Source organism: Cicer arietinum, chromosome 6, assembly GCF_000331145.2.
Source record: "Cicer arietinum cultivar CDC Frontier isolate Library 1 chromosome 6, Cicar.CDCFrontier_v2.0, whole genome shotgun sequence".
NCBI lineage: Eukaryota > Viridiplantae > Streptophyta > Magnoliopsida > Fabales > Fabaceae > Cicer > Cicer arietinum.
This window is the reverse complement of record NC_021165.2, coordinates 67,028,263-67,040,890: the sequence shown is the minus strand read 5'-3', so window position 1 is coordinate 67,040,890 and position 12,628 is coordinate 67,028,263. Positions and strand designations below refer to the sequence as shown.

The following is a 12,628-nucleotide window of genomic DNA, read 5'->3' as shown; positions in this document are numbered from 1 at the left end:
CGCTCTTTTTTTGTAACATTGATTTGACGTTGGAGACCAAAGTCGATCATCTCTAATTTTACAAGGACTAAATTTAAACAAAAAAACTTATAAGAACTAAAATAAAAAAGTGATATATTTGCAGAGACCAAAGACATATTTAAACCTAAATTATATATATCTTAAGAATTTTTTTAATTTTTATATTTAAGTTTAGTTGCAATTTTAGTCCATTTATTTTAACTGCATTACGAAAATAGTATTTCTATTTTATTTTTCCTTAATTTTGGTCTCCAAATAGAATTTTGGTTTAAAACTTGATGAAATGACATTTTTTAATGATGTATCAAAAAATCAAATGATTTGGACAATTTCATGTAGATTAATTACATTTTATTATTATTTCAAATTTTTAAAACACATTTCTTATTTTATTACATCATTTAATTATATAAAAAAAAACATAAAAAAGGACGATTTTAATCCTTAATCCCTTGAGAACTCAAGAAGATGAGTTCAGAAACCCTAGTCCTAATTCAATTCCATCGTGTTCTTCTCCTCTTCACGATTCATCTTGTTTCTTATCCTCTTCATTCAATTTCTCATTCATCATGTTATTTTGGATCTTTTCTCATAAAATTATGTTTTTGATTTTCTTTCTAATGGCGAGTAAATATATAGCTGATTTCGCTTTCAATCTATCTTCATCAACGAAAGAAGATACAAAGTTATGTGTTAGGTTTGTGATTTTAGGGTTTATGTATTTGTTATTGCCTATATTTAAACATTGAGATCAATATGTCTCTGTTTATGTATTAGTAATATTTTATTTTTCTTTTCTTTTTCGTTTTTCTTTTTCGTTTTGCTTTGTTGTTAACAGTATTAAACTTTATATTCAAAAAATTTGTCTAAATTTTAGTGCTAAGATTATTAAACTCTATTTTTTATTTTATAGTTATGCCTTTTCAGTAATGTGGTCAACATGAATTAGCTTAAGCGGAATATGAACCAGTTCATGTTGAAGCTAAACAAGGAGCTGATGAGAATTATGTGAGTGAAGATATGAGAATTATGAACAGGGAGCTGGTGAGGATTATGCAAGTGAAGAAGACGAGGATTATGTTGTTAATTCAAATGATGAAGATGGTGATATGGGTGAGTTCCATGAGGGTGAAGATTCTGACTGGTTTTATGAAATACCAACTAAGATATTTCTTAACATTGTAAGAAATGAAAATTCATTTGAAAGACTCGCAAACCCAGGGCCTAGTTCTGCAACTAATTTTGAAGAAAATTATGTGAATTCTGATTATTTGGATAATCCACCAGGAAGCGATGTTGATGAAAAGGATGTCAGGAAATTTTCTAACTTTAACCAACCTAAAAATAGTGATGAAGTAAGGTTTAAGGTAGACATGAAATTCAATACAAAAGCGATGATTAAGAATGCTATTAAAAACTTTGCGACGGAGACTGAGAAAAACTTGTATTTCAACAAGAATGATGGAGATAGATAATGATTGTTAGGTGTGAGCTAGAATTTCTATTTCACATGAGGATTAGTAAGAGAACTTCAAACAAATATTGTCAATTAGTGAGTTTCACAAATGATTATACATCATAGGACGACAAAAAACCAACAAGCTAAGACTGAATGACTTGCCAAGAATTTCATTCCTATGTTGATACATACATCTGAAATGAAACCCAATGAATTGATTGTTGAGGCACTTGATAAATAGGGTGCAAAGTTATCTATATACCAAGCATATAGAGCCAAAGTAAGAGTCATAAAAATGATTCAATGTGTTTGAAGGGAGCAATATGCACACTTGAGAGAATATGTTGATCAACTGAGGAGATCAAATCCAAACTCTACAATTATTATTATTAAGTGTAGTATGTTTGATGTTGGATCAGTTTTAGAGAAAATATATGTAAGTTTGGAGGCTTGTAAGGTTGCGTTTGCTAATGCATGCATGCCTTTAATTGAGTTAGATGCTTGTTTCTTGAAGAGAGAATATGGTGGCCAGTCAATCGTTGTAGTAGGTAAATATGGGAATAATCAGATGATTCCCATTGCATATGCAATTGTATATGCGGAAACAAGAGACTTGTGACAATGGTTTATGGATATTTTATTAAATGACGTCAACAATGTTCAGTATTGGCAATATGCATTCATTTCATATCAGCAAAAAGTACGTATACCCTCATTTATGAATATTTTTTATATTTGTCGATTTATTTAATTTTTTTGTGAATTGATTTATATGTAACGACTTTTTATGAATTGATTTTAGGGGCTGGTACTTGTTATTGCCAACATTAGGGCTCATGCAGAACACATTATATGTTAAACACTTATATGAAAAGTGGGAGAAAAAAAGTATCCTAGAGGATAAATGAAAGAACTTGTTTGGTTGGTAACAAGGGCTATGGTGGCCCATGATTGGAAAGAAAGCAATGCAAAAAACTAAGATGCTTGGAAAAACATGATGCAACTCCCACATTCTATGTGCACTAAGTCTGCATTTCGCACTGATACGCAATGTGACCTCCAAGTAAAAAACATGTGTGAAGCAAAGACAACAAGCGTTGGAGGAGATGAGGGAGAAACACCAACTATTTTATCTTAGGGTTCACAAGCTCCACAAACTAAAGATTCACAAATCAATTAATGGAACCAAATTTGTGAAATGTATTTTGATTATTATGAATGTGTAATGATGGAACGAGACTTGAGGATTTTATTTTGTAATGTAATAGTATGTATGACCTCTTTTTTGAACCAAAACTGTATTTGGTAATGTCTTTGTTTGTAATGGTTTTTCTGGGTGTAACATAAGTTATGCTTATTTTGTTCTAGTTGAAATGTGAAATTCTAGTTGTAGTAAAATTTGGTTGCATGAAATTATTTGTTTATACAGAAGAAACAATTAACTCTACACAAATGCTATAACATGAAACTATAAGTTCTGTTTATTTTGTTTTGCTTGTTTGAGCAAAGTGCATTAATATTAGACAACTACATTATATCTTGAATGATATCAAACTAGTGCAAATTTGTTTTATCAAATTGCATTAATAGAATGATACCAAACTGAATTATTAAGATGCAAAAATAGACAATGACACCAATTTGATTTCACAATAACAACCTTATTCATTCACATTTGATTTGATTAGACCATTGCATTACAATTTAAACCCTAAACACTATATTATGCAATTACATTACACAATGACATTACAATTTAAACCATAAACACTATATTATGCAATTACATTACACTTTACATAATTACACAATGAAATTACAATTTAAACCCTAAACACTATATTATAGTATAACTATTAAACCCTAAATCACACCATTAGAAAAACCACATCAGTAGACAACACCCTAAATTGCATCATTAAATATTATCTTTAATCCAATCCTTTTAATTACTTCAACATTACAATAAGCAAAAGAACAATGATCAATAGCCATGAAAGTACCAGAAAACCCTCAATTAGTTTCATCTTCAACTTCAGTTCATTATACTTCTTTGTCACATTGTCTTTCTTCTTGAACTCATCAATCAACCTTTTCATAAGAGAGAGAAAATAATTTATTTTGCTTGTTTTGTCATTGGCTAATCAAACCAATCAAATAAATTGTAAGCTTTTTTTACCTTGTAACTAAAACTACATAGCAAAAAAAAAAAAGGATTGAATCTTCATTCAATGATTTTTCATAATCTTAAAACAATAGAGCAAAAAAAATCAAGAATCTTGACGAAATGTTTTTCCAAAATATTGACAAATAGTTGTCTTTTAAAAACCCCAACCATGAAATCTTCAGCCTAAATTTTCAGTGGTTCAAGAAGTACACAAAGGAGATTTAAGTCCACATAAACATTATTTCCTTCTAATTCTCAAATGAGAATTGTTGCTTGTAACTGAATATGAACGGGAAAACATTTTTTTTTCCTCAAAAAATACAAAATTGAGGAAGAAGAAACGAACCACAACCAATGCACAACAAGAACCATAAACGAAGCAAAATCGTCTATGGTTCAATTGGTAGTGGGAATGAATGGATGTCGGTACTTATCTCTCAAGAGAAAAATAAAATGGAGGGAACTATTTTCGTTATCCAACTAAAATAGGAGGACCAACCAAAACTGCAATTAAGTCTTATATTTATCAATGATAAATATTTGTCTTGTGTTTTTTTAATATCTATCAATGACAAATATTTGTCTGATGATTTTTACGTACGAATGACAAAATATTTGTCATGTACTTTTTTGCATTAGTTATAAATATGTATCTCACATTTTTTTTATATCAATGACAAATATTTATCATGTGTTGTTATATATAAGTGACAAATATATATCTCATAATTTTTTATATTTATGGTTGTCAAATAGAGTGTTCACATCCAAATCGATAAAAAAACGAAAACTCCTCAAAATTTAATTTTATTCGATGTATTTGAATATTTACTGATTGTTCGCGTTAATTCACATTATTGTTGCTTTAATGCATCAGCTAGTATTTCGACTTTACAGAACAATTATGTTCACTTACAGAATTTTTTTTTTTTACAGTTTTATACTTCATTTTTAGTTTTTTTCAATTTGTTTAATTGCATATCTTTTTGCAGTTTTGCTGCAGTTTTTTTTCTTCCAGTTTTAAGTATTAATTACTTTCTTCTTCCCTATTAATGATCCAATAAAAAAGTTAATTAGGACAATAATGTAATTTTGTTAGTGCTTATTATTCTTGAATTGATAGTTCATATGTTTTGACTATGCTATATTTCTTTTTTATGTTCACCTTAAAAATATAAGGTGAGAGGATGATGTTATTGTTTAAAGTAATAACTACATTTTAATTTATTGAGCATCTACAGAGAAAAAAATTATATTTGAGGAATCAATATTTGTCTTTTATCACAAAGACCAAACCATCAGAATTAACTATTTTATTTTTATTTTTTTGTTGCCTCACTTTAATCTCTTCATTCTATTTCCCTTCATTAAATTATAAATGTTATGCATGAAAGTGTTTTCTATGGGCACTTTATATAGCTCCATCTAATTTGTCTTTCTTTTTATACGTGAATGTCAATAGTTATGATTTCTGGCCTTCCCGAAAAAATTCCATTATTGCATTAAATGTCTGTATCAAACCAACCATCAGCATCCATAGTAAAGATTTGGGTATGTCTATCCAAGGACAAGCTTCCCTTTGCTTCAGAGGAATCAAGAACAATATGAAAAACTCTTTATGAATGATGTTTGCATATGTCATAAGAAGGATTAATTTGTGGTAGAGTGTCGCCAATTCCTAAAATGATCAAAGGAAAAACTAGAATGACGAATCACCCAAATGAATAATTGAATATTAATCTTTGTAGGAAAAATAAATAAATAAAACTATATGTGATTCCTTATTTGAAGCTTAATATCAAGAGGAAGTTGAGTATGAGACGATTAAAATACTAAAACAACTCTCATTTAAGTTACTTGTTGTGTCTACTACTTTTTTTTAATGATATATGTTTTGATAATTTTCCTTTTGAATATAAAAATTTATCTTTTAAAAAGAAAATAAAAGAAATTTAAAATCCAGTTTCAAACTCCAAATCTAATCAAAGTTTAAAATTGAAAAGCTAATTTTTTTTTTTTAATTTAGATTCTATGACTTAAAGTAAAACTTTCAACGCAACAAGAGACATAACACTGGAAGAAAAAAAGATCAGAAATGTAACGTGAAAGTAGTGTCATTAAAAAAAAAAACAATGTTAAGTTTGAAGGGAGGTGTTTGACATGGAAAAATATAGAAGGTTAGTGTATAGTTAAAAATTAGAGGGATGTTTGTATTTTTTAAGAAGAAGTCATGGGAAGTGAATCTAAATTTCCTTAAATTTAAATATATTATCAAACACAAACTTATGCAGACTATTTGAGTTTAATAGGACTGGTCCATTACTGGATCAGTCTATTGCAAGATCGAGCTAGAAAGCTTTCTTATAACTTAGACTCAAAATTTAATGAGAGTGGTTTATCCCACAGTAGTCTGCCAAAACCCTCCAAAAAACCTCTCACTGGATCCTATGAATTGGTTCATAATTTACCCGATTCATGCATCTGATAATTAATTTATGTAAAAATACCCCTACCAAGATCTCACTATTGTTCCATAATTATGTCACTTTGACTTGTTTCGCATTTGCACCTAGAGGTTTCACAACTTTTATCTTCACGTCCAACTTGCATCTAGCTCTCACATTTCTTGAAATATGATACCGACACAGTAAAGTAGTAAAAGTTAGAAAAATCTTTGCAAATCATTCATCAATGCAATATCTCTATTAGTCACAATCATCTTGGGAATCTTATCTCCAAACTTCAACAAATTACGACACATCTCTAAAACTCAAGTGAAATTATCCTCGTTTTCAAACTTGAGAAAAACAAGCTCAATTGAATGTCACACCAACAATCTCAAACAATTGGATTTCATACTGATTATCCTCCTGTTGAAGTCACACCAACGATCTCAAACAATGACATTTCATACTGATTTATTTTATAAGTCGAGTCCATCAACAACATTGTTGGAAAAGTGTTAAACAACTTGAATGATTTAGAATGAGACCAATAAATTTCATAGATTTTAGTTTCAGACTTATTAATCATTCTATATCTATATACATATTTGTGATCATCCAAACATTTCACACGTATGTTGCACTTCTGATATTGGACTTCTTATTGTCTTATAGGCAACCATTGGAGATGAGCAATTTTCAAATTTAATCTGAAAGCCATATTTGTCAAACTTTCTGGGTTGGTTCTTTAGAGTTAGTCCATTTGAAGGGATAGATTGGGTAATTTTGTCATTTCTGGTAAAAATTAATAAATTTGCAATAACAATAGAACCGGTAATAAATAATCTAAATAATCTAATGACGTGTCACTTAGTCGATGGCTGAAAATCTGCCACAAGCCATATCGTGCACATTGTCTCTGCCGTGCAAAAATAGAATGGATTTGGATAATAATAATTCGGAAAAAATATATCCTCTCATCTCTATTCTGTGACGACAGAAGCTGAAGCTGAAGCCTGACTAGTGAGAAGCGTCTCTCGTGCACGAAGCTTCTCATCCATGGCGAAGACACTCATTTCATCTCCATCGTTCATCGCCACGCCGCTTCCTTCACTTCACCGCAATTTCTCACCTCATCGCACTAGGCTAGTCACAAAGGTTCACTTCAGCTTCCACCAACTTCCCCCAATTCAATCCATAAGTCATTCCGTTGACTTTGCCGGAATCGTTTCAAGGGCTGAAGGTCTTCTTTACACGCTCGCCGACGCTACTGTTGCGGCGGATGCTGCGAATTCCGCTGATGCTTCTGTGCAGAAGAACGGAGGTTGGTTCGGCTTCATCTCCGATGGTATGGAGTTTGTTCTCAAGGTAATCTTCACTCTTCGTTGATTTTAAACGAACTTTAAGTGAGAATGATGTTGAGTTTGTTAAATTCTAGGCTATTTCTTATCTTGAGAAAATGATATGTTGTAGGGGTGAGCGAAAGTGTTTTATGTTAGTTACTAATCAGCTATTTAGCTTGACTTATTTGAATTTATTTATCAGCACAAGTATTTGTGAGACTTTCTGGAAGAGCTTATAGGAACAACTAATGAAACCATAAGCTATTTTTGACTTATTTCCATAAGCTCATATTTTGTTATAAAAATGGCTTATACAAGTACTTATATGATAAAGGCTTATGTTATAAGCACTTCATTAAACCTTTTATCCAAACATTTTTGTTAAGTTTTCTGCTGCTCATTCAATTAAACAAGTTAAACACTTGGTGCTTTTATGTTATATGGAGAGATATACTTGGAAAAGGAAAGAGTAATGCTATTTATTTCAAATGGTTTTCTAGTTTTTAGGTTACGATGCCGATGCCCCTTTGTTGACTGTAGCCGTTATTATGTAAAATAGCCATTAGCAAGGAAAATAAACTAATAAAGCTACCCTAACAAACGCTCCACGTTTCTGTAATAAACATTTTGGAGGATTGCATTTTCTAATAGGAAATCTTTTGCTTGTTGTCACTCCTTACGTACGTTTCAGATCTTATGTCACTATTTTTATTTTGTATTCAGGTGTTAAAAGATGGTTTGACTGCCGTACATGTGCCTTACTCATATGGATTTGCTATCATATTGCTCACTCTTATTGTTAAGGCCGCTACACTTCCCTTGACAAAGCAACAGGTTAGTGCAAATTACAGCAATTTCTAGAGACAAATTTACTGAAACTTTTAAATTGTGATAACCTCTCTGTTCGAAACATTAGGAACAAACCATAAATGGAATTTTCTTTCAGTTGTATGAAATTCAACACATACTATATACCACTTACCAAATGAAGTCCTGACTTTATTTAATACATGTAGGTTGAATCAACACTAGCTATGCAAAACCTTCAACCTAAAATTAAGGCCATTCAAGAAAGATATGCCGGTAATCAGGTGAGGGGCGTTGTTATTTATTACTTATTAAGAACCCAGTTTAATCGTAAGTTAATATTGACTTTGTTCCTTAAAATTGTTTCTAAATACTTATTCCCTTGCCCCCATTTCAAGGAAAGAATACAACTTGAGACTTCAAGGCTATATACGCAGGCTGGAGTTAACCCATTGGCAGGTATATTTTTGTTTTACTGCTGCCTTATCATTTTCTTCTTCTCAACACTAGTTCTGTATAATAAGGCTTTGACATGTTATAATATGATGCAAAAACACTTGCATAATCATTTTGTATAGGACTATTTCATCACTTGCTTATATAAGACTATTTCATCATTTTGTATAGGTTGTTTACCAACTTTGGCTACAATTCCAGTCTGGATTGGTCTATACCAAGCTTTATCTAATGTGGCAAATGAGGTAATTCATGGAATAAACTAATATAATTTGAGATTTTGATGGACGAATTATACACGTGAATTTTGCTAATTATAAAAAAAAAAAATTTGAAGGGACTGTTAACAGAAGGTTTCTTATGGATCCCTTCCCTGGGTGGTCCCACTTCCATTGCTGCTAGACAAAGTGGATCCGGAATTTCTTGGCTTTTTCCGTTTGTGGTAAGAAACCTATCCTTTGCTCACAAGTGAAATAATAATAATTTGCATTTGACTATTGTTTTTCCCTTATACTTTGAGTCTGTCTGTGACACTAGGATTTTCAGACATCACACTATTTACTCTTGACAGTCATTTTCTTTGGAACTTATTCCCAGTCGTGGTTCTTGAAACCATAAAAATCTATGTTGTATATGTCAATACAGTACAGTTGGTGATAAAATTTCTTGTCATAGTTAGTAATTTAGCATTTTTTTGGGCTCTGGTCGTGACAACATGTGCAAGTTTCATTTTCCAAGTTATGCATATGGACTATTGTCCCAGTTAGTCTTATATGTCAGTAAATATGAGACGTGGCTTATTCAGCATGGATGCAAGTTATGGTCAACTAAAATTGTATATAACATGCAGTACATTTGGTGGTGCAAATTCTTGTAGTAGGTAGGAATTTAGCATCTTTGGGGGGTATAGTCTGTTCACCACAACAGTTGCTAACTTCCTTTTCTAATTTATCCCTGATGAACTATTGAAGCAGCCAAATTTCTTAGATTTCAGTATTATGACATATGGTTTAGTATCTATTAATTCAAGTTATGATCAAATATGTTTAACTTCTACATAAGTTTTCATAAAGGCATAAGGAATCTAGTAAATAATACCAAGATAGATTTAGAGAGCCTTTGTTTGAACTGCTTAATTATACATTTATTCTGTAAGCACTCATCATTTTAAGCGATAAGTATTTCTACTATTGAAGAGGAAATGCAAGTTAATTACGCTTAAGTTCTTTATGAGCTATTACATTACGAAATTAAGTTCTCTATAGCCTATATATGGAGCTTATGAAAATAAGTTGTCAAACAACTTCTGAGCATACCATAAGGTATTTTAGTAAGTTATCTAAGCACTTGCACAAGTGTTTATAGCATAAGATAAGCCTAAATAAGCTCTTCTAAACACTTCCCTAGTAAATCATTTTACTTGTTAGAATGCACATTACTACATTAATTAATAATTATTTTCTTTATAGGTTTATGGAGCTCAATGTTTATTAGTCGTGGTAGATTGAGTGTATTGGTAAATGTTTGACTACCTAGGAACTTGGAAAACAACATTATGCTTTGATAACTTCAGTATTTCTTCTCTTCGATTGACACTCTTTTCTCACTTTTTTTCATTTTACAAGAAACAAAATTTCTTCTACCTTTTCTTGGTGGTGGTTGGGGGTATTAGATTTCAATTCCTTCTTTCTATTTGTATGGATAATAGCATTTTTTGTTCATAAGTCATAATTTAATGCTCTGTAGTCTATAAATCATGATAACTTGAAAGAATGCACAAAATGGAGTAATAATGGCAATGGTTTAGATGGAATGCTTTCTTACTGCTGTCATTTATCAAGAGGAAATAGGCGAAGAGCTTTGTACATTGATTTTATGCTTTTATGGTAGTTATACAATATCAATAACAAACATCTGTTGTGCAGGATGGCCATCCACCTTTGGGTTGGAATGACACTGCAGCATATCTTGTTTTACCCATTCTTCTTATTGTTTCTCAGTACGTTTCAATGGAAATCATGAAACCACCTCAGGTGAGCATGTCGGTCATCCTTCTCTTTCAATCTTTTTTAACAAGGCATACCTAATTTACTTTTTTTGACAGACAAATGATCCTTCTCAAAAGAATACACTTCTTATTTTCAAGTTTCTCCCTCTCATGATTGGCTATTTCTCACTATCTGTGCCATCAGGACTAACAATTTACTGGTTAGTATATTACAAAATATATCAACGGACTCCTTTCTAGTTATTAAGTTCTTATTTTTTTATTTTCATATTTTTGTCATAACTTCGTACATTCTTTATGTTATTTATTATCGATTACAATTGTGTTTATCTACTATTCGATTATAAACAGAACAAATTTGGTCAGAAACTCAACTTATTGTATCTATATTCCATACAACTCTTTGTTTCAGAAACCATTTCCTTTATATGTCTGTCTAATATTGCAACACAAACATACAGATGTCATATGCACAAGAGCATAGATACTTCTTTCCATAGGAATATCATGCTCGTCAAGTCAATACTTTTTCATGAATAATTTTAATTTATTTTTGCTTAAATTTGGGAGACAGCAATGTCAACATTGCTTGTGTGCTGAGATAAAGAAACAATTTCATTGCTGATTGATTTTCTATACCTTTTGCTAGGTTTACAAACAATGTCCTGAGCACAGCTCAACAAATATGGCTGCGGAAATTAGGAGGTGCAACACCTGCTGTTAATGAAAATGCTGGTGGAATTATTACTGCAGGACGAGCTAAAAGATCAGCTTCTAAACCAGAAAGGGTTGGTGAAAGGTCAGTGTTTTATGGTACAAGTTGCAGCCTCGGTATTCAATCCCTCTTAGACTTATGAACAACTGGTGATTCACAGGTTTACGCAATTAAAAGAAGAGGAGAAGAAAAAGTTAAGCAAGGCACTGCCAGTGGAGGAAGTTCAGCCTCTGGCTTCTGTTTCTGATGATGGCCCAGATGTAGAAAACGACAAGGTATATATTCAACTTCTAAAGTTTCATGGGCACAAATTGTATACAATAGAGATGTCCTTTTGCGAGAGAAGAAAATAATTTAAATCCTAGATTTTTTGTATGCGCATTCATATTTTTACAAAGTGACAACCAATGATGTAGGAGCAGGAAAAGGGGAGTTAAGCCTGTAAGAGCTGGTCTCCATCAAATTCTAAATTTTTTTCAATCAACTTCGGTCTAGTACTACATGTTTATTTTTTTCATCTTCAAGGCCTAGCCACGATGATACTTACCAATATGGTGTAGTTTAAATTATGAATTAATTAATATCAGAAATATTTCAATTGTTAATAACCAATCAGCGGAGATAGATATGGCTACCTTTTTAGACATGGGATATGTTTCCCATAACTTACATATTGAAAGGAGTGCTTCATTGTCTTGCTTTACTACTAAAAATGTGCTATGAAACTAGAGCAATAAAATCTGAAGCATTGTATTATTTGCTTAAAATCTGCTACTGTTATCAGTATATAACTAGCAGAGGCAACTGTTTGCTTCTCTATCTGAGCAAGAAATTTCAAGTTTCTCGGGAAATTCAAAAGGCCTGGTTCTGTCCCAAGCCACTTGTTTCCTGATTCTTTCTTCCACCCTCTTCCTTCTTTATGTTTCTTTCCTTCATAACCATCTGACCATCCTCTTCCTGATATTCCCACGACATAGACAAGATGTTGAACAGCTGTTCTTATTTTATTTTTTAAATTACTGTCATTTTAATATATTTTAAGATTGGTGTTTGAGATTTATTCCAAAAAAAAAAACAATTGGTGTTTGAGATTTTCATTCTTCTACCAAAAAACCCAAGCTAAACCAACTTTATACAGGAACAAGAAGTTACAGAAGAGGCATATGCTTCTAACATTAGCCAAGAGGTTCAAAGTTATTCTAGGGAAA

The 12,628-nt window shown here is 31.5% G+C and overlaps 1 protein-coding gene across 5 annotated transcripts in view; it reads left to right on the top strand.

Annotated features, from left to right (window-relative positions):
• The first annotated feature begins 7,039 nt into the window (after positions 1-7,039).
• LOC101502262 (inner membrane protein PPF-1, chloroplastic) overlaps positions 7,040-12,628 on the top strand; it is an 8,234-nt gene continuing 2,645 nt past the window's right edge. For 4 of the 5 annotated variants that reach the window (XM_073370069.1, XM_073370068.1, XM_073370070.1 and 1 more), the window contains exons 1-11: positions 7,040-7,459; positions 8,158-8,268; positions 8,451-8,525; positions 8,640-8,700; positions 8,869-8,942; positions 9,035-9,139; positions 10,623-10,730; positions 10,802-10,905; positions 11,355-11,504; positions 11,581-11,695; positions 12,559-12,628. In XM_073370069.1, coding sequence (XP_073226170.1) covers positions 7,151-7,459; positions 8,158-8,268; positions 8,451-8,525; positions 8,640-8,700; positions 8,869-8,942; positions 9,035-9,139; positions 10,623-10,730; positions 10,802-10,905; positions 11,355-11,504; positions 11,581-11,695; positions 12,559-12,628 — 1,282 coding nt within the window. In that variant the 5' untranslated portion in view covers positions 7,040-7,150. Of the gene's footprint in view, positions 7,460-8,157; positions 8,269-8,450; positions 8,526-8,639; positions 8,701-8,868; positions 8,943-9,034; positions 9,140-10,622; positions 10,731-10,801; positions 10,906-11,354; positions 11,505-11,580; positions 11,696-11,836 lie in introns of all 5 variants that reach the window. The other variant, XM_073370071.1, reaches the window with a different exon arrangement.